This window comes from Castor canadensis, chromosome 15 (genome assembly GCF_047511655.1).
Source record: "Castor canadensis chromosome 15, mCasCan1.hap1v2, whole genome shotgun sequence".
Lineage (NCBI taxonomy): Eukaryota > Metazoa > Chordata > Mammalia > Rodentia > Castoridae > Castor > Castor canadensis.
This window is the reverse complement of record NC_133400.1, coordinates 12,188,991-12,211,316: the sequence shown is the minus strand read 5'-3', so window position 1 is coordinate 12,211,316 and position 22,326 is coordinate 12,188,991. Positions and strand designations below refer to the sequence as shown.

Sequence of the window (22,326 nt, the reverse complement as noted above, 5' to 3'; positions counted from 1 at the left end):
GCAAAGGGTCTGTAGGTGTAAATGGAGTTTTTATTTTTTATCTGTATATGGTTTTTTTTGGCAGTGCTGGGGATCAAAAAGGACCTTGCACATGCTAAGCAAGTACTCTACCACTGAGCTACACTCCCAGAAAAATGCAAATGGATTTAAATAAGCTGCCTGAGTGCTCCATATTCCTAGTAACTGAGTGAAGGGAGAGTCTACAAAGACAAATGAATTTGGAAGAAAATTCATTTTCAAGAAGATTTTTAAATTGTAGTACTGATTTAATAAATACAAAGTATTTTGACTTAAAAAAGCTTCATCTCAAAGCTTTGACATTGACTAAGACTTGTTATATTTACTTTGACATGAGAAAATAAAGTAGGAATGCTAAAAGAAATAACCTGATTCAACTTAAAAAGTACTCTGGAAGCCAGGCACCAGTAGCTCACACCTGTAATCCTAGTTATTTGGAAGGCTGAAATAGGGAGGACTGCAGTTCAAGGCTAGCCCAAATAGTTCACAAGACCCTATCTCCAAAATAACCAGGGCAAAATGGACTGGAGTTGTGGCTCAAGTGGTAGAGCATCTGTTTGCAAGTGCAAAGCCCTAAGCTCAAACCCTGCTCCCTCCAGGGCAGATAATTCATGAGACTCCATCTCAACCAACAGCTGGGCACAGTGGCACATGCCTGTCATCCCAAGCTATGCAGGAGGCTAAAATCCAGAGGATTGTGGTTCCAGGCCAGTCTGGGCAAAAAATTTCATGAGACCCCCCACCCCCACCTCAAAGGAAAAAAGCTGGGCATGGCGGTACATCCCTATCATCCCAGCTGCAGCATCTTAGGAGAAAAAAACAGGGTCAGAAAAAAGCCTGCATTTGCTAAATGCCTATTTCTTTAGAAAACTGAGGAATTAAGAAAGAAGCAGACTTACCAGTTAGAGCAATAAAGCTATTTCTAAGCCAAAATCAAAGCTGAAACAGTCCCCTCTCCCACAAACTGCCTTTAGCAAGCATGAGACACAGTGCATTAAACTACAACTCACCTCTACATTGACATTCCGGATTTGCACGTTGATCAGAGAGAACTCCTGCTGCAGAGTCTGAGGCAGGCCAAGTTGATCTGATTTCCTCTCTTCCAAGAGACTGCAAGGAGGATCTTCCTTAAAGGCTAACAGGACAGGTGTTTAATGTTAGAAAACTTTTTGAAAATGAAAAAAAGCTCTGGATTATATGCCACACATCTCTGAAATGTAAAGAGTGGCCCCTCACCTAAGACATCAATTTCACTGTTACCTTCTTCTTCCCCTTGACTTGAGTTTTGTTGGTGATCTGTATCTTGGGTGTGCAAGATCTTCTCTGGTTCCGGTAAAAGAGAAATGCTCTCAATGAACTCATCGACTCCATCCAGTATGTCATTGGCACAGAGCTGTAACAAAGGACAGAAGATGGGACCAGGGAGGTAGCACAGTGGTAGAGTCCTTGTCTAGCATGCACGAACACCTGATTTTGATTCCCAGCACCACAAAAGGGAAGATGATGTGGAGATAGAGAAGTCAACAGAAATGATGAGTGTAACTGGTTAAAGAGTTCTGACTTAAAAATGGGACTCACAAAGGAAAGAGATATGTCAGCCAAGAACTGACATAACCAAAATAGATTTTACACATCACCAACTCTCCCTGGTTAAATACACAGGATAATACTCTATTATTCTACTCTGGACATTTCTCATCACATTCAGAGTTTATGCAAGTCTCAGAAAAAAATAATTTAAATTCCAAGTCATTTTTGTTTTTCAGAACTAGGACTTGAACTCAGGGCTTACACTTGCTAGGCAGGCACTCTACCACTTGAACCATGCCTCCAGCTCAAATTCCAAGACTTAATGAAGTTATTTGGCTAACTTACTGGCAAAAATATCAAAACCTCAGGCTAGCAGAGTGGCTCAAACATTTATAAACTTATACACTCCAAGTATAGGAAGCATACTTTTTGGAGAAAATTAATTGAAAGAGGCAAAATGCAAGAGTGATTTTACACTAAGCAGTGTTGTAAATTTTACCCAGCATTTTCCATTGATTCTATGCAAACTGATATGCCAAGGACTACGGAAGATGTGATACCAGTGAGACCCAGTTCTCACTATCGAGAAATTTTGCTACTGAATGAGAAGACAGCCCTATGAAGAGGCAGAGAAGAGCAAGGGTTATAAAAGCAATTCATACTAAGTACCACTGTGATTTATGGAGAAAAATTTGGAAAAATTTCCTAGAAGTGGTACTGATAGATGAAAGGGCTTTGACCATTTGCAGAGTGCAAGGGTAGACGTCTTAGCCCACTAAAAAGAAGAGAAAAAAATGAAGACTACAGGACATTTGCTCAGTATGGTACGATCCTAACTTTCATAGGACAGGAAAATTTTTTTTAAAAAAGGCATTTAAAGGCTTTTCAGTCATAAGTGCTGAATACTTTGGCTCATAAAGACTTCAAAGCCAATGTGGCATATACAAGCCACTCAGTCAACCAGTCAGGATGTATTAAGTGCCTATCAAGTATCCTCCAACTTCCATAAATACTGAATCTATCATTTTTTGGTTAAGTTTCTAATGTATACATTTAGATTCCTCTACATAGTATTCAATACATACCCTCTGCATCTGGTAATCTACCCGCCACATTCTTAAGGTCTGATCCCGGGACCATGTAACCAGTTGGTAGTCCTTGGACCCTAAAAATATCAAGTAAGAATCTTAAAAATTCTTCTGAATTCAACATCCATTTTGTTACAGGATGCAATGGAGTGAGATACATTCATTCACTGATATGTCCACATGTCCAACAAATACTTATTTACCATGATTTCTACCTTGGCACCAGGAAAATAGCATGAATAAAATAACATCTTTATAGATATCACATTCTAATAATGGAAAAAAGCAAATAAGTAAATATAAAATAAAATGTCTGGTAGTGATAAGTGGCACAACTCCCCATCCCCCCACACACAGAATAGGAGGACAAAGACTGATAGAAGAGCTATTTTTAGAAGGACTCCCTGAGGAAGTTCCATTTGAGTAGAAACTTAAATGAAGTGAAATGACAACTGGCAAGCCAGCAGGTGGAGAGTGATGCTGGGATTTAATGTCACACTAACTTTCACCTCTGCAAATGTTCTCCCTTTACGTCTTCCTAAGGAGCTGGGAATGAATATATTTTTTGTAAAAATGAATTGTTTTTTAAATGCATCATGGCACCTTTCTGTTTGAAAGAATTTTTGGTATAATTTGCATCTCTTTATAAAATAAAAACCAACCAGGCGCTGGTGGCTCAAGCCTGTAATCCTAGCTACTCAGGAGGCAGAGACCAGGAGAAGCGTGGTTTGAAGCCAGCTGGGGCAAATAGTTCATGAGAACTTATCTTGAAAAAACCCATTACAAAAATAGGACTGGTGGAGTGGATCAAGGTGAAGGCCCTGAGTTCAACCTCCAGTACCACAAAAATAAATAAACAAAAATAAAATAAAATGAAAACTAATCTTTTAATCTTTAATTGACTGAATCACATTTTCACATATTGGGTCTGGTGAAAGGAAATCATTTTTAAAAGGTTGAGGTGCTTTATGAAGGAGATTGTAAATGATCAGGACACTTTAGCGTAATGACACCAAAATAATTACATTATCTACAATCTCTTTCATGCCATCTTTAGAGAGCAAAGAATTTAGAAATGACTTTATTCAATTCCCTCAAAATGAGGCAATAGAGAACATGACCTGTCCAAGGTAATGGGGTGAATGGACAGTAAAACAAGTTCTTCCTCTGTGTCACTAACTTTAACCAAAACTTCACTCCCCAATGTTTTAATATATCCATAGGCATGCCTAATAAAGCATAAACTATTCTGAACCCTTGTCAAGTTCCACCATCCAGCCTCATGTTTCCAGTCACCAAGTTTCTGACCCTACCTCTAGCTTCTTTGCATGCCCCTGACTGAGGAGAAGGTATGCCAAGGTGCTTTGTGAACTCAGATCCTCTACCTGGCCTTCCACCCCATTTCCACTCATTCCAGGAGGACCCTTGCTTTCCCACCAACTCCTTTCCTTACTCTTTTCCCTGCCTTCAAAGAGGTCAGCAACCTCAACCAGCTGGCTTATTCTATTCCTTGCCTTCAAAGGTAACAGAAGAGGTTCCTGCTGCCTCCATTTTTGCTACCTGAGGACCTGGCTTCTAGCCTCACTCTGTTTTGGAACTTCTCTCTTAGTGGACAGCCAGCTCCCTTTTTGCTTAATCAAGTGCTTTCCTCTCACTCTGCATTTTGGTCCTTCAGCAACACATGAACCCAATGACTGCCGCTTCCTTCATGAAGCACCCATTTCCCTTGGCCACAACATCCTGATTCTCTTCCTGCCTCTTTGAGAGATCCTTCTCCACAGTGAAAATCAAAATCAAAATCAAAGCATGAGTCAGTATAATAAAAATGGACTAAAAAGACATGGCAGTAAAAATACACCAGAGCAACATTAAGTTGAGAAGGAAGGAAAAACATAATTAAATTTGTAAAAAGTTCAAAAACAGGCAAGCCTAAACTATTTTCAAAATTCATAAACAGGTGGTAAGGGCAAGTAATGTAGTTCAGTGGTAGAGTGGTTGCTTACTGAGACCCTTGCTTAACTCGTCCCCAGCACTACAAAAATAAATAATAAGTAAATAAACAGCAAAGAAATAAATTGGTGGCAAAAACCATAAAGAAAAAAAAATCAGAAGTTGCTACCTAAATGTAGAGGTGGTAACACTCTGGGAGAAGGAAGGGTACCGTGGTCAGCAAGCTTCCGGGATCCTGACATTATTCTCTCTTGACCTTGGTGAGAATTATATAGACCTCAAATTTACAATTATTTACTTCTGCATGTTTTATGTAATTTTCTATTACATATAACAAATTATAGTTTTCTAGATACATGATATATTTCACAATAAAAATAGATTTTAAAAAACTTTAACTTATAATCAAAATTTTGGCGTTAGCTACATACTTCCAATTTACTACAACAGCTTAAAGGTGACCTAGGTAACTAAAATGGATTACTTAAAACTATTTATTTCAATCCAAAGATACAATTCAATTCTTCCCTGCCAGATAGTGGGGAAATTATATCATCTATTTTCTATGGCAAAGTGCATGAGATTAGATTGAAAGTCAAATGAATGCATGCAATTGATAGAATACAGACCAGGAGATCTGATTTTTCTGGAAACAAGAGAGATAAAAATAGGAAGGTTAAGAGGATGATCAAGAGCCTCTTTAAGTGCTAGGGGCATAGTTCAAGTGGTAGAGCATCTGCCTAGCAAGTATGAGGCCCCAAGTTCAAACCAAGTTCAAACCCCACTACCACCAAAAAGAAAAAAAATTTTAAAAACACAACAAAACACAGTCTCTTTAAAAAGGAGCCAGGCATGGTGATATATGACTATAATCCCAGTTATTCAGGAGGATGATGCAAAAGAGTTGTGAATGAGTCTGAGGCCAGCCTGGCAACACAGCAAGACGTTGCCTCCAAAAAAAAAAAAAAAAAAAAAAAAAATCTGTAAGAGGTTTATGAGGGCTAAAACAAGCTGGTTTAGGCAATGACTGCTCTAATCTCAGGTACACTAGAGACTTTCCTGGGACGCTGAATGAGTCACATCACTCCATGCTTGCCTCTGTTCTACCTATCTAACATTTAGAGATCATGGCAATGATCTGATTAGCTGGTGGAGAGACTGAGTCCAAGGGCTTCTTGACTCCCTTTATTCTTATGACTGCCTTATTGAGGGCTGACTAGATTAAGCTATTAACAAACAACACCACTATCTCAGAAGCTTAATGCAAGAATTTCCTGTTCACTCTACAGCTCCTCCTCATCCTCATGGCAGGATCTGCTTGGAACAGCTCCATCTGGAGTCTTGCCTGTCACTATGACAGAAGTAGAGAGAGGGCATAATGGCACACCAGCTCTAACACTTCAACCCCAGAGAGATTCATCTTTTCTACCTATGTTCCATTATCAAAGCAAGTCATTTGGCCAAATCTATCTTCAAGGGGTTGAAAGGTAGAATACCATTACGTGTTTGTGAAGAGAGATGCAGGTATGTGGTGGACAGTACTAATGACCATCAGAAGTCTCTTTCATCAACAGAGAGGAAAGGGAAAATGCCCTGAACCTCTGAGGGTAGTGATCCCAAGAGTCTTTCAGTCCTAGAGATGATCCAACGGCAAATCTCTATCAACTTCTTACTATAGCAGATCTCTTCCTAGCAGGAGACACTACACTGGAAATCAGAGAAGAGATGGGAACTTGGGGGGAACGACAGCAGCCACATACTATCTTTACTGGTGGCCCCCACCCTATAGGCTCCTAGAGCCCATCTCTGTTCTGATCCTCCTTACTAGACCACATGACTGTGCAGCTATCTACCAGAGCTCAGAAGGAAACAGGCAGTGGTTTTCTTCCCACTCACCTTCCTTCTGCCTCCTCCACTGGAACTCCAGCACCACATCATCGTGCCCCACAAAGGTGTGAACCGGGGTGTTCAAGTCAAAGACATTCCATAGGAGCAGGCTATTCTCCCTCCGTAGCTGAGGAACCATCACAGTCACTAATCCATTGCTGAAAGGCTATAGCAAGACAGTGGAAGGCAGTGATTACTCCAGGGACAATTAGATGTGGCTGTTTCCAAGTTGGAACTTTTCCTAACTAAAATACATTAGTTGATGAAAGACCCCAATCCATCTGGGGAAATTTTTCCTAAATATCATAAGCTGACCATCACATCTAGCCTCTCTCTAGCTTATGGAAGGGAAGTGAAAAATAAGGCCAAGCCAAGTACTTGGAGAAGAACCTGAAAATTCTACAATGAGCACATGGCTCTTACTGCTATTTCACATCCAAGCTACTTGCCATGTGTTTGCTCTGAAGAATGAGTGTACAGGGATCACTGGGAAAACCCCTAGAGCAGCAAATACAATTCTTGTCATGTGGAGAGTCCAGAAGCATACCTCTCACATGAACCTTCACCTCCCACTCCCCAGTATTACACTTACTCAAAGGAAAACTTAGCAACCCATGACTGATATGTTTTACTCAGGAACACCCAATCTTCTAGGTAGCTAATGGATCCAGATGGTGGATAACTAGACTGCTATTTAAGGAACAGCCATAGCCAACTAAGAGCAAATTTATGATCCTCACCTCTCCTTCTGATAATACTCATGGACTTTTCTGTTTTGTTTTTTTTTTTAAAGGAAACACATTCCAGAGATGTTACTTCATAAGAACAGTGTCTCATTTCTTGGCAAGTGATCCCAGATGCAAAAACAACTTAATACCCAATTATCTTCTTTGCTCTACAATGTCCCAGTGTGACAGCCTAATGCATAAAAATAGCTTTGTTCACCTCTGCGCTTGCTTTCAAATTGACATTAAAAGAAATACATTATCTTTAACCAGTAGCTATCAATATGGCCATGAAAAAAGGGCTGGAAGGTGGATAAATAGTCTACCCTCTCTATTTGTAGCATTTTATGATTTATAAAGCACATCCTATACATTATTTCAAAAGGAAAGTAGATTACAATGCTTTAAATGCCCCTGAATTGTCCATTTTAAAATGGTAAATTTTATCTCAATAACGAAAAAAGAAAGGCACAGTAAAAAATTGTTCTTCATGTTCAACAAATGAAGAAATTTCTGCTGAAAAATCAGGTGGATTGTTCAAGACTACACAAACATTAAATAGCAGAGCTGGGCCCCAAACTAGATTGTCTGAATCTGAAGCCAGAGTTTTTTCAGCTTCCAAGCCCTCAACTCTCTCCTCCCCCTTACTCTGCTGCCCTGCCACCAGTGAGCATCTTCACACCACCAGGTTTTCGGTTCACTGGATCTAAGACAGATGCCCACCCAGCATTTCAAGGGTAAATTTTTAAGTAGTTAACAGCACTTATGCCATCATGACCACACTTGCTGTACCCCAAACCAAGACAGAAAGAGAAAACTACCTCACAGAGAAAATAAGGTGTCTCTTGGCCCGTGTCTGGAACATGAATATCTCACTCACCGTGTATCTGGCCTTCCAGACAGGCACCTGGCATGGGAGAATATTAAGGTATTTCCGAGGCTGGCGGTAATCCCAGAACTACAAAAAAAGACATCTTTTAAAAATAAACATCATTTTAAAAACTCGACTATTGAAATAAGCATAGCCTTTGAACTCACTGCTTTCTGTCCGCCAAAGAAACATTTCAATAGTGTATTTTCAGTTCCACCCCCATAACCACACTACCGTGAGCTACACAAAGGATCCTTCCCACGTATCTATAAACATCACGGGGTTCTGGACCTCACAAGGGCCGTCAGTCAGGACAGGTCACTGTCAACTGCCCAGTAATAACTTCCTGGCTGAAAGGTAAAAAAGTAACAGGTTTTGATCCTGTACCACTTTTGTACCAGACAAGTAATTCAATAACACTAGAAGAAACAGGGCTGGAGGTGTGTTTCAAGCAGTAAAGTGCCTGCCTAGCAAGCATGAACCCCTGAGTTCAGACCCCAGTACTGTCCAAAAAAAAAAAAAAAAAAAGAAAGACGAAATATCTGACTACTTAATACTACATTTCAGATATACGCTTAAAAGTTCAAGGGTTTTTAAATCTCACTTAATCTTTACAACATATAAAGATGTTATTAACCTCTTTTTCAAATGCAGAACTAGATGTTTCTGGTTCCTGAACTTGGGAGCTAAGCTGATGGGAATGTGGGACAAAAACCCAAATGTAACAAACAAAATAAAGGCAAACATGCCACTTCTGGCACATGAAAGTAAATTGCAAATAATAAGATATTAAAAATAATAACTAATAGTAGACTACTAAAACAATTATAACAATAAAAATTTATTTAAAGGGAATTTATAAACCTCAAGACATAGTTAACTTTTAAACCTTAGGTATGACCTCAGTTTTGCTAACCATACCAGAAAGATGTTGTACACACCTATGTAGATACAGTAGGCATTAAAATTAATAATGCAGTGTCACAGAATTGCTAAACCAACTTCTGTGATCCTTGGGGCTACAAGAGGGGCTGCGGAGCAGAGATGGCCCTGCCCTACCACCTCTCTGACCAAGGGTGCACAGAACATGCCACAGTTGGAGAGGACAAACAAGAAAAACTGTACTCTCAGATAAACCAAAACAACAGTCACGAAACACGTACACCTTGAGCATTTCCTGTACGTTGGAAAATACTGAACAAAACAACTCTACCCAACTTCTGCAATGCAGATGTGAGGTCAAAACTTTTCCAGATATGATAACCAAACTGCTGCCTTCCCATTGTGAACCGACTAACTGTAAACTTGGTAATGTGAACTTTTATCTCTGTGTATATTTCTGACTTCCTTGCAACTTCTTTGCAAGTAAACTTCTTTCCCTTTCTAAATGCTTATGTCACTGACTCCTTCCATGGATGGAAAGAAAACCTTCTGAGCAAATCAAGAGCCACATCAGCTAGCTGCTACATCACTCGTGCTAGCAATATAACCAAGTTTTTTGTTCAGCTCCCAGGCACCCAGGAAAGACACAGAGCATGTGGCACACTGCAGCTTTTCTTCCAAGGTGCTATCACATCTCTGAGGGTCCCCAACAGCTCCTCTGATGTCCCACTGGGTCCCACTCACCTTGACAGAGTTGTCTTGACTGGAGGTAGCAAGAATGTGCTCACTGTCTGGGTGCCAGTCCAGGCCATGGATTTTGGAGAGGTGGGCTGCTAGATATTCCACTGCGGTGCTGGGTTTCTGCAACAGATTAGCACTGAGTTTGTCAATTTTGAAAGAACTCGAGGAGTGTCCACCACGTAACAATCTGCTGGGTACTGAGGGGAACAAAATTACTGCCAAATACTATTATACAAATTCTACTGGCTTTTGCTTAAACCAAATGAACCACCACCACCAAAAGACCTATCCAACTTTCTTTCACAGGGAAATGGGCCTGTTAGCCAAATTTCTACCCACTCCATTCTGATGGGTGACTTCAATAAAAGATATGGGGAATGAATGCTTTTTATCTTTTCACAGGGTACCTTTCCCACTCCTCATCCTCACAATCACACAGAGGGGCTGTGAATTCCAAAAGTATCCAACCTCAACCATGAGGGTAAAATCACCAATCTTACAATGACTGAGCACTAAGATCCCAAAAGAAAACCAATACACACACACACACACACACACACACACACACACACACACACACACGCCTATCAGCATTCATAACAAACTGGGCTCAGGGTATGGGTAGGGTGCTGGTCCAACATGCATGAGGCCATGGATTTGATCCCTAGCGCCACAAAAAAAAATTTTTTTTTTAAATAAATAAACCAAACTTGGAAGGCAACTTCAGAAATATACATCAAAGCAAGATTGGGGTGGGAGGGCAGTATTGGGGTTTGAACTCAAGACCTCATGTTTGCTACTCAGGCCATACTCCCAGCCTTTTTATTTTAGTTATTTTTTTGGATAGGTTCTCACATTTTTGCTTGGAACCAGCCTCAGATGGCAATCATCCTACCTATGCCTCCCATGCAGCGGGGCCACAGATGCACACCACCATGGCTGACTTATTGCCCAGGCTGGCCTTGAACCACAATCCTCCTGATCTCCACCTCTTGAGTAGCCAGGATTACAGATGTGAGCCACTGTGCTCAGCCTCAAAAAATATTTAAGCTATCAAATTAGAAGATGTTCATAAATAATACTCAATGCTACTAAAGTTGTATTTGTCACTGTTGGTGACAACAATGGGGGAAAAATTTCTGAAAGGTTTGTCAAGAGACTAAATATTTTCCTTTTCAAAGGGAATAATTCAAATTCAATGAAAGCTTCAGATAAAAAGATGCTTCCCTTGGTGGAACACTAAAATACCAGAAACAAATAATCAGTAGGTGGGGAATACTTAAATTGAATAAATTATATACTACAGCTGTGTGATACAATATGATCTAGCCATTAAAAGTTAGATACAGTGAATCCTATTAATTTGTACAGTTAATATGTGTTAATAATTACAATAATAAAAAGAAAAACATACTTAGAGGAACTGCATTAGCTGTAATGCTAAATGAAAACAGTACACATAACTACATGCATGATATGGTAAACTACATTTCAAAAAAACTAAAAATGCTAACATTTTCCTTCTAGGTAGTAGGATTGTGAGTGGTCTTTTTCTCTTATATTTTCTATAAAGAGCATGTGTTACTTCCGCAATTGGCATTAGTCAATGAAGTCAACAGTACAGTCTCCAGAAGCAACCTCCCTGGGTTCAAATCCTGGCAGCAATGTGCCTCAGTTTACTCATCTGTAGAACAGGGATCAGAACAGTTCTTACGGAAAGGCTAGTTACAAAGGGAAACTAACCTATACCGGTAAAGCTCTCAGAACGATGCCTGAATGTAGCAGGCTGAGCAAATGTCAGTACCATGAGTTACCTGTGAGCCTCCTGTGAAGCTGGATAGAAGTCCAACATAACCACTGACACTGTACTGTAAGCCCATGCTGCTTGATGCCCTCAGTGCTGCTCTGACACCAGAGAGAGCCAGAGAGGTGAAACTACGATCACACTTACAACCCACCCAAGCAGAAACCCTACGTATAATACGTATTTTAAAAATTAAAATTGCTTCAACAAAATAGAGAAAAGGGCAGAGGGAAGTTAGTGTTCTCAGTGAACCAATAAGAAAAACATGCAATAACAGATTGTTTTGTTTCTTTTCCTATGTTTATTTTGCCTATGGTTCTGAAAAAAAGTCCAAGCCAACTATGTAAGCACTACAAACTAACTAAATGTATTAGTCCTTTTTATTTGGGTGGTGTTTTGTTGTTTTGAGACAGGGTCTCATTAGGCACCTCTGGCTGGCCTAGAACTTACTATGTACCCCAGGTTAGCCTCAAATTCATTCCAGCCTTCCGACTGCTGGGATTACAGCCCAGCCTTATTTAAACCATTTACTATAGTAAAGTGCTATTCTAGAGCCTGAATAAAACCAGTCACCAACTTATGACAAATAAAAGGAGAAAATGGCTATTACCATATTAGACCAAAGGGACAGAAACTAACACATAAGAGATACATGCGCCCAACCTCTATGAAATTACCCCATCCCCTAAGAGCTCCCTAAGGTGGGGGGCTTCAGCCAGCACACTGCATGCCCAGCAGGTCCTAGAGCCTAGTTCAACAGACAGGACCTGCTATACCCAATCTGTCCTCTTCTCTTCCAAATGTATGACAGTACTTCCTATGCAGCCAGAAGCAATGCTTAAGACTTTATGGGTAGGGGCTAGAAGTGGTAGGTCATGCCTGTAATACCAGCTACTCAAGAAGCAAAGATCAGGAGGATCGTGGTTTGAGGTCAGTCCTAGGCAAAAAGTTAGTAAGACCTATATAAAGGAAAAAATTGGGCATGGATGTGCACATCTATAATTCGTTATGCGGGAGATTGAGAGTGAGAAAGGTACTTTAAATCAGTACCTTGGTTGGGATAATCACAAAGGTGAGGATCTCTAGCCTCAGGCTTCACAGATCAAGGAACATTATTTATACCGCAGCTCTTATCCATTATTACCCACCTGTCCATCTGACAGTAAGATTCTCACTGACACCAACATACCAAACTTCCAGTTGCCTTTTTCATTACACCAGGACCTGGTAGCTTCTCTGTACCTGTCAGTACATGGGCTGCAGCAGTGGGAATGTATGATCAGTGTGCAGGCTATCTGAGGCTGATGGGTATCTAGATTCTCAGGGGAGACTGAGCATAACAAAATGATCTAAAGTACAAGTATGAAGAATTGTGTATGTTTTAGAACTAGTTTGCACTTTGCAAACATGGGCAGGGATAAGAAGCCTGCTGATCATTCTAAAAGTGTGGGGTCCCCAAGGCTTGACCACAATAATTCCCTCACTACTAACTTCATCTCAAAGGTGAGGACAATGAGGCTTAGAGAAGTTACAGTGGCTTACCTGATATCCTAATTAGAAGAAGCAAAACAGGGCTATAACTTAGGTCAGGCTGAGTTCATGTTCTCAATCACCAACCGTAATGTCTCGCTTCCCAATCTTCCTTCAACATCAAGTCAATTGGAAAGCAAATGTTATCCGGTACCTATTATGTTAAAATGACAACTTGCCATGGTGCACAGGGTTCCTCAGCCTGTCAAGACAAGTCTTGGGACTCATAATATCCTTTTTTTTTTTGCAGTACTGGGGGATGAACTCAGGGACTACACTGTGAGCCACCCCACCAGCCCTTTTTTTGTGATGGGTTTTTTCAAGATAAATTCTCATGAACTATTTGTTCAGGCTGGCTTCAAACTGAGATCCTCCTGATCTCTGCCTCCTGAGTACCTAGAATTACAGGCATGAGGCATAACATCTTCTTCATACCCTCTGGGAGGGACCAAAAACCAAATGTGGGGAATATAAGGTCACTCACCCGCTTATCCCATATCCGTACATCACCGTCATGGCTGGTGGCAAGGCAGTTAGCGTTTTTTTTATTCCATTTCACCTGGGAAGCACCCGCTGCAAAGAAAAAAACAGGGAAAAAAGCTGCTTCCCTCAATGCTTTCGGAAGCAGAGCTTCCACGGCCAGCAGGGCTGGAGAATGAGCTCCGCCTAAATAAGCACAGAATCCTTCAGTCTCCATGACTTTGCCATTGCAGATAAAAAAGAAGCCAAAAGTCAGTAATCTCCAGGAAAAAAATCCACAGGTTACTCTGAACAGAATCAGCAAGAAAATGTAGTTTCTTACATGAGCAGGAGTTGAGTACTTACCAACTGCTGATTGATAACTGATTTGTCACCTAATCTGACCCCTCATCATCACCGATGACACCCCAAGAGTCTCAACTTTCACAATGGCTCCTTCCCACTCTTTGTTGTTGTTTTCAGGGACAATTATAGGGGAACAGCCATATGCTGAAGCTGAGCTGAAGAATCAGCCAGTTTGGACCAATTCTGCACTTAGAGGCCCTATAATCTCTCCCAATTCTCATCTCTCAATCTGCACAGTTAGACGTGGCACTGACATTATGCTCATGAAGTCAGGACCATGTGAACTCAGTCCTTTTCCCTCTGTGCCAAACAGAGAGGCAGCAATAATTAAAAGAGAACTACATAAGACAGAAGATGTAATGTAAGATGTCAAAAAGGGTTGAGACACTTCTAGCTGACTCAAATAAATCATGTTAATCAAGTTAAACCAACACCAAACTACTGACTGTCCTTTCTGTCTCTTCTCCTCCTAGTCCACACAACAACAGATAGAACTGCTTTACCACCTTTTGCTTTGGCTGGGTGGCTATTGCTGGAAAGACCCAGAGTAGACATGGGGCTTTGACATCAACCTGATCCAAGAGGTCCAGACATGAACTAGAGCAAAGACTCAGAAACTAACAAGAAATGGGGAAAAAGCCCAGACCTTGTTTTGTTTTGTTTTTTTATGATATTATTAGCATATAATAGTTATACAGGGGAACAGATAGTGATACTTACGTATGTGTTTAAAATATATCTTAGTTGGCTTTACTCCCTACATCATTCTCCTTCTTCCCCTCTCCCCTACTTCTTAGAACAGTTTCAACAGGTTTTCATTCTATTTTCATATGGATACAAAACACATCCACCATAAACACCCCTATTCCCCCTTCCTTGTGCCCACCCCTCCCATAGGTATCCACCCCAGAAAAGATTTATTTTTCCCTCCTGCCTTTATTTAAATATATATTGATAGTCCAAGGGGGTTTTGCCTTGGGTGCTTCATGCTTTTATCAAATTAACTCCCCCCCCTCAATTCAGAACTTGTCTTTTGCCCAGGGATATGTTGTGTTGAGTTTCATAAGGGTGTTCATTTGTCTTGTTTTTTTCTCCACTAAATTTTTTTTTTTTTTGGTGGGACTGGGATTTGAACACAGGGCTTCATACTTGCAAAGCAGATGCTCTACCACTTGAGCTACACCTCCAGTCCATTTTGCTCTGGTTATCTTGGAGATGGGATGTCTTGAACCATTTTCCTGGGGTGGCCTTGAGCCACAATCCTCCCAATCTCAGCCTACCAAGTAGCTAGGATAACAGGCATGAGCCTCTGATGCCTAACAAAATTTTTTAATTGTACATATTCATGGGGTGCAGTGTGGATAAAGCATGTATACAATGTATAATGATCAAATTGGGGTAATCAGCATTTTCATCTCCTCTCTCATTTACCACTTCTTTGTACTGAGAATTTTCAAATGCTTCTCTTCTAGTTCTTTATAAAGTATATAATAACTTGTTATAAACTACTCATCCTACCATGCCATGAAACATTAAAATACACGCCTCCTATCTAACTATATTTTTGTACCTGTTACCCAACCCCCTTTTTGTCCCTCTATCCCCAATTTGTCTTGTTTATTTATTTTTTATTTTTTTGGCAGTACTGGGGCTTGAACTCAGGGCCTTCACCTTGAGCCACTCCACCAGCCCTATTTTTTTTTTTTTTCTTTTTTGCCCAGGCTGGCTTCAAACCATTATCCTCCTGATCTCTGCCTCTTAAATAGCTAGGATTACAGGTGTGAGCCACTGGTACCTGGCTGTTTTGTTTATTCTTGAGACACAGAGCACCTTAAGTCATCTAAGAGCAAAAGCAAAAGGTCACTAAACATGAATCAAGGTCAGATCACTCAAGAGATCTGGTTTCTTTGCAAGAAAGGGCATCTGCTAGAGGAGACACTGGGAGGTTACATGAAGAGCTCCAAGTGAACCCATCTTCCCCAGGGGGAGGCCATAAAATCCCAAGGGATTCTGAGACCACCCAATCCAACCTGCTTTTACTAGGATCGTGACATGGGGTCAAACAGAGGGCCCAGGCTGTGAGAGTTGAGACCCAGAGCACAGGTAGATGTGTTCTTACTGACACCCTCCCCAAAGGTAATAAACAAGGTGCCCACTGAGATGGGGAACCCCTGTCTTGGGAATAGGTAGTACCATGGGCTGCATCTCTCAGGGAATGACATCGAGCAAGCAGCTGGTAAGGGTCTCAAGCCCTTTGTTGGCCTTTTCTACCCCAGGGTAGTTTGGCACAAAGGCACCTCAGTGAGGCACAGAAAGGAGAGAAGTCTCCAAGTTCTATTTTTTAGAAGGACCTACAGCAGAAAAGAAAGACATCAGCACAAGTAAGCTGAAAAAAAGAGAATCATCTTCCTTTTTAGGATTTCTCTAAAACCAATTTAACTTAGAAACCTGTATGTATGAATAACAAACTCAGGGAATTGTGATTTAGGCATTTACAGACCATTTATATTTTTATTCAGTTATACATCTCCAGCAGCCACTCTATGTCTCAGATCATAAGTGCCTAATGTGGGAGACCAACTGGGAGATCAAGACAATAAAACTGTTAAACATTTGCGCATGGAAGCACCAGTGACTGATTCCTAAATCTGTGGAACAAGTATTTATTAAGCATCTCCTTGGATCAGGCACAATTGCCGATAGTGCACTGTGAGGTTAGGGACCACAACAGACATGGTCCCTAACCTTTTATCATAAATCTATCACAAATCACACATAATCTCACAGGTTAGCTAGAGAGCTGCTTAATACAATCACAATGCTAAGTGCCTAAATAATGAAATGTGGGGGGGTACAAAGGAACAAAGAATCATGTAATCATTTCAGAGCAAATACCAAATGTGTTTTTGAATGTTCTAAGAGTTACAGGGGAATAGGATTTAAGAAACAGAAAATATGTTATCATGGATTCCAAAACACTGATGGATTGGGTTCCATCACTGTAAACTTACAGTTCTAGATCCACATTTTACTCTTGGGAAGTGGTAGAAATATTCCCTAACAGTTCCAACTGAGAATTCTAGAAAGTCAATTCCAACTAAGTGATGAAAACAGACACATTAGAAAATAATTTCAAGACTCAGTTTGGAAAGAGTAGGAAATACTCTGGAGTTAGTAGGTATAGGTAAGAACTTTCTCAATGAAACCCCAGCAGCACAGCAACTAAGAGACAGCATAGATAAATGGGACCTCATAAAACTAAAAAGCTTCTGTTCATCAAAAGAAATGGTCTCTAAACTGAAGAGAACACCCACAGAGTGGGAGAAAATATTTGCCAACTATACATCAGACAAAGGACTGATAACCAGAATATACAAGGAACTTAAAAAACTAAATTCTCCCAAAACTAATGAACCAATAAAGAAATGGGCACGTGAACTAAACAGAACTTTCTCAAAAGAAGAAATTCAAATGGCAAAAAAACACATGAAAAAATGCTCACCATCTCTAGCAATAAAGGAAATGCAAATTAAAACCACGCTAAGATTCCACCTCACCCCTGTTAGAATAGCCATCATCAGCAACACCACCACCAACAGGTGTTGGCGAGGATGCGGGGGAAAAAGGAACCCTCTTACACTGTTGGTGGGAATGTAGACTAGTACAACCACTCTGGAAAAAAATTTGGAGGCTACTTAAAAAGCTGGACATCGATCTACCATTTGATCCAGCAATACCACTCTTGGGGATATACCCAAAAGACTGTTACTCCAGAGGCACCTGCACATCCATGTTTATTGCGGCACTATTCACAATAGCCAAGTTATGGAAACAGCCAAGATGCCCCACCACTGACGAATGGATTAAGAAAATGTGGTATCTATACACAATGGAATTCTATGCAGCCATGAAGAAGAACGAAATGTTATCATTCGCTGGTAAATGGATGGAATTGGAGAACATCATTCTGAGTGAGGTTAGCCTGGCTCAAAAAACCAAAAATCATATGTTCTCCCTCATATGTGGACATTAGATCAAGGGCAAACACAACAAGGGGATTGGACTATGAGCACATGATAAACGCGAGAGCACACAAGGGAGGGGTGAGGATAGGTAAGACACCTAAAAAATTAGCTAGCATTTGTTGCCCTTAACGCAGAGAAACTAAAGCAGATACCTTAAAGCAACTGAGGCCAATAGGAAAAGGGGACCAGGAACTAGAGAAAAGGTTAGATCAAAAAGAATTAACCTAGAAGGTAACACCCACGCACAGGAAATCAATGTGAGTCAATGCCCTGTATAGCTATCCTTATCTCAACCAGCAAAAACCCTTGTTCCTTCCTGTTATTGCTTATACTCTCTCTACAACAAAATTAGAAATAAGGGCAAAATAGTTTCTGCTGGGTATTGAGGGGGGGGAGAGGGAGGGGGCGGAGTGGGTGGTAAGGGAGGGGGTGGGGGCAGGGGGGAGAAATGAACCAAGCCTTGTATGCACATATGAATAATAAAAGAAAAATGAAAAAAAAAAAAAGAATTAAAGGCAAAAAAAAAAAAAGACTCAGTTTGTCCTTGTTAAGTGACACTGTGAGGATACAATTAGCAGAATCTATATTGTGGAGAAATCACAGGACAAACAACTTGGTTTCTTCAATACAAAATCTGCAGGAAAAGAAAAACAAACAAACGCAAAAAAGAAAGGGAGAAGAAAGTTACCAACTAAAAAAGAGAGAAAGAGAGAGAGAGAAAAATATCAACTATTTGTAAATATGAGCTTTACTTGGATTGACAAACAATTTCTTCAAAAATAAAAAAAGAGGAACGACTGATTGCAGGAGGTCAAGAAAACACTTCCCCTTCCCAGGACACACCCATCTGCATCTGAAAGGCAGTTCCACCCTCAGGCAATGCACAAAAAGGCTATAAAACCCAATCCCCACCTTGACCCATGGGACCACCGGTTTCTGGTCCCCCTGTATTCCCCACCATGCAGTCTTTCTCTTCTCTACAAATAAAATCTTTACAACCTCTGCTGCTGGAGTCCACCTGTGCTTTCACTCTGAGAATGGGTTCAAGAACCCTGAGCACCTGAAATTCCTCCGCATGTCATCTGTGCATATTTGGTGACGCACAAAGGGACCAGCCTTCACCTGAGGTCAGTATAGGTTGTACCAAACTGGGAAAGGCTGCCTAGGAACGAACCGTGACCGTCTGGCTCTGGCACTACGATGGAGTCTGTTCTCCAGGAGAGCCCCCCAACAATGGCTGCACTATGGGGGACCTCTCAGGTCGACCTTCTCTCTCTCTCTCTCTCTCTCTCTCTTTTGTTAAGGAGGGTTTCTCCCTTGGGAAACTGAGAAAAAGCTCCGTGCCCATTACCGCTGTAAGACAAGTAACTCAAGAGAACTCAGGGGCCATCTGGGGGCTTATACTGGACTGCCAATGCTACATGGGCAGAGCTGAACTTCAGTGTCCCAAGGCTTTTTTCCTCTCAACTCTCAGCTCCCTCCCTCCTTAAACTCTCTTTCTCTCTTTCAAGATCTGACCTGCTTAGGAGGAGGTCTGATAACAGCCAGTGGAAAGGAAAGTTTCTTTTCAAGCTATAAGAATATCTGGCTGGGGTGCTCCCCAGTGTCACCCAAAGGCTGGAGATGCAACTTTCTGACCCACCCTGAGGCTCCAAAGGCTTCTAAGTCTCGGACCCCTCCAGCCTCCAGTCTGTTTCTGAGGCAAACAATCAGATCTCTTACGCTTCCTTCATGGTTTCTGTAGCCCGAGAGTGGAGGTCACCACTTGCTTCCAGTGCTCCAGTACTGCCCTCAGGCAGGATTGACCTGCACAGCAGTAGCGACCAATAATCCCTCATGTGTTGAGCCTGGAAACGCTCTCTTCCCCCAATCCTCAGCCTTTCCTTCCCTTCCCAAGTAGTTCAGGATGAGTGTCATGTTGTGTCCCCTGTGTCGTCATCGTTGTCCACCCCCCCTCCCTCCCCAGCGCCCTTTGCTCTAAACAGTAATGGGCTTCTTTCTTGAGCGAATTTGGGAAAAATCCCTGTAGGCACCAGAAAGTCCTAGTTTCTAACTGGGGCTTTGTCAAGCACTGGTTAAACTAGTTAAACAGGTTCTACAGCCTGCCCTCAGGAAAAGAAAAAAAAAAAGTTAAAAGGCAGAGACCTCAAGATCTTCTCTGTTTTTGCCTCTTACCACAGCAAAAGCCTTCAGATGTTCCCTCTCTTTTCATAGAAAATATATGCCTCACAGGATCTATAGCGGGACAAAAGTCTACTTCATCAGGAGTCCCCATCCACGCCTCTGCAGGGGTCCTCCCTCTGGCCATGCATGCCCTCTTGGTTACTTTGATAGAGTTGCTTTTAAATTATAGGCCTTCAGCTGGTAGAGAAGAGCCAGGTACCTGGGTCACAGAGCAAATAGTCAAGTCAAAAAAAAAAAAGATAATAAGTTGGTCAGGGGCTTTCCAGGGGGATGGCTGCACCCGGAAAACCTAAATGTCCTCCACAACCTTAGCCACAGGTGGCAGTGGCAGGAGAGCAAGGCAGAGAGGGACGCCCTCTCCCACACAGAGTTTCTCCTCATCTGGGGACGCCTAGGTAAAAGGAGAAACCTCTGCTAAGGTGACCAATTTTCCCTTATTTCCCTTTTTAGATGGGAAATCAAGCCTCAAGGATCCTGGAAGGATCCCTCTTGCCTGCTTACTAAAATATTAATTTTAATGAAAGCAACTCGTTTTACTGCACCCAGGCTTGGCCACAATATCCTCTGGGAGATGAGGAAAGATGGCCAGAAGGATGGAGCATTAATTATAATACCATTCTTCAATTAGATATGTCCTGTAAAAAGGAGGGAAAGTGGACCAAAATTCCATATGTTCAACTATTCTTTTTCCTAAGAGACCATCCAAAATGCCTGAACAAATGCAAGCCAGATACCCAAACCATGGTAACCCTTTGTAAAAAAATCCCCAAACTCCCCTGAGGAACCAAAGAACCCATCTGATGCTCCATCAGCTCCTCTTCTTCCCCCTTACCTAGCAACCTAGTGCACCAGACATTGTCCCACAGTACTCTACTCCCTCCAGTTAATTCCTAGAGGGGATAAGGCCCCCGTTCCTTTTAGAGTGAGTGAACTTAAAAAAATTAAAAAAGGATTTAGGAAATTACACAGAAAACCCAGATCAATACATCCAGGCATTCAGAGAAGTCAGCCAAAACTTTGAACTGAGCTGGAAAGATGTAATGCTATTGCTATCTCAGACCCTTACTGCTCTGGAGAAACACCAGGTACTACATCAGGCAGCCAAAGCTGGAAATGATTCTCTCTTAGCTAAATGTGGCCCTTCAGGCCTATCTCAGACTGGGCTCTCACAGGAGGAGGAGAAGGGAGAAGAAAGAGACACTGGCTACCTAAAAGGGAACCCCAATTCCAACAGGAAATTAGGCAGTACCTAGATATGACCTTAAGTGGGACCCTGAAAATGACAAGGATGAATGGAGCCATAACCATTTCATCCACTGCATTCTTGAGGATCTAAGGAGAGCCAAGGCAAAACCTCTTAATTACTCCCAAGTCACAGCTGTACAGCAAGGACCCTTAGAAACCCTAGTAGCTTTCCTACAGAGATTTAAGGATGCTTTACAAAAGCTTACCAACATTGTACCAGAGTCTTAGGAAGAGGAAACTATACTAAAAGATAAATTTCTAACACAGTCAGCCCCAGATAGCCATAAAAAGCTTCAAAAATTGGTGGCTAAAGGGAGCAGAGATCTAGACCAATTGGTCCATGTAGCCATGTCCATATACTATAACAGAGACTTAGAAAAAGAAAAGAAGGACTTAGAGAAGGAAAAGAGAAAGGATAAATGACAGGAGGCTCTGATAGCAGTGCTCAGAGAGGCTTCCCTGGGGCAAAGTCCAAACCCAAGGACATGACTTCAATTGTGGACAGGCAGACCATTTTAGGAGGGAGTGCCCCAGAGAAAGCTTCCTCCAGGATCCTACCCCATTTGTAGGGGAAAACATTGGAAGGCACACTGTCCTCAGTTCCCAGGGGAACCAAGGCCAGAGCCTCCCACCCAATGATGGTCCTGGGGCCTCCCATCCAGGCTCCTGTGACCACAGTAAAAACAGAGGAGCCTCAGAAAAAGCACAATGTCAGCCTCCTTATCAATACTGGAGCCAGCATCTCAGCTATTTCTTTCTCTCCCACACCCAGGTCCTCCAAGAAAATAATTGTTCAGAGCATATCAGGCCAGCTTCTAGACTGTTAATTCACTCAGCCTTTATCCTGCTCCTGGAGAGATTTCCATTTCTGTCACTCCTTTTTAATTGTCCCAGAAACTTGTACTCCTCTGCTAGGGAGAGACCTTCTATCTAAGTTGGGGGTACAGCTCCTTTTACCCCCAGGAGAGTACTTTTGCTTGCCCCTAGTAGAGGAACAAGTAGACCCTACGGTGTGGACAGA

General features: G+C 41.6%; 1 protein-coding gene across 5 annotated transcripts in view; it reads right to left on the bottom strand.

Annotated features, from left to right (window-relative positions):
- The window catches only part of Wdr59 (WD repeat domain 59), a 104,509-nt gene that overhangs the window by 41,279 nt on the left and 40,904 nt on the right, over positions 1-22,326 (bottom strand). For 3 of the 5 annotated variants that reach the window (XM_074055652.1, XM_074055654.1, XM_074055656.1), the window contains 7 exons: positions 13,511-13,599; positions 9,696-9,812; positions 8,079-8,156; positions 6,483-6,639; positions 2,634-2,713; positions 1,255-1,411; positions 1,029-1,153 (listed from right to left, as the gene is read on the bottom strand). In XM_074055652.1, the coding sequence (XP_073911753.1) occupies positions 1,029-1,153; positions 1,255-1,411; positions 2,634-2,713; positions 6,483-6,639; positions 8,079-8,156; positions 9,696-9,812; positions 13,511-13,599 (803 nt within the window). The remainder of the gene's footprint in view (positions 1-1,028; positions 1,154-1,254; positions 1,412-2,633; positions 2,714-6,482; positions 6,640-8,078; positions 8,157-9,695; positions 9,813-13,510; positions 13,600-22,326) is intronic. The other 2 variants (XM_074055653.1, XM_074055655.1) reach the window with 1 other exon arrangement.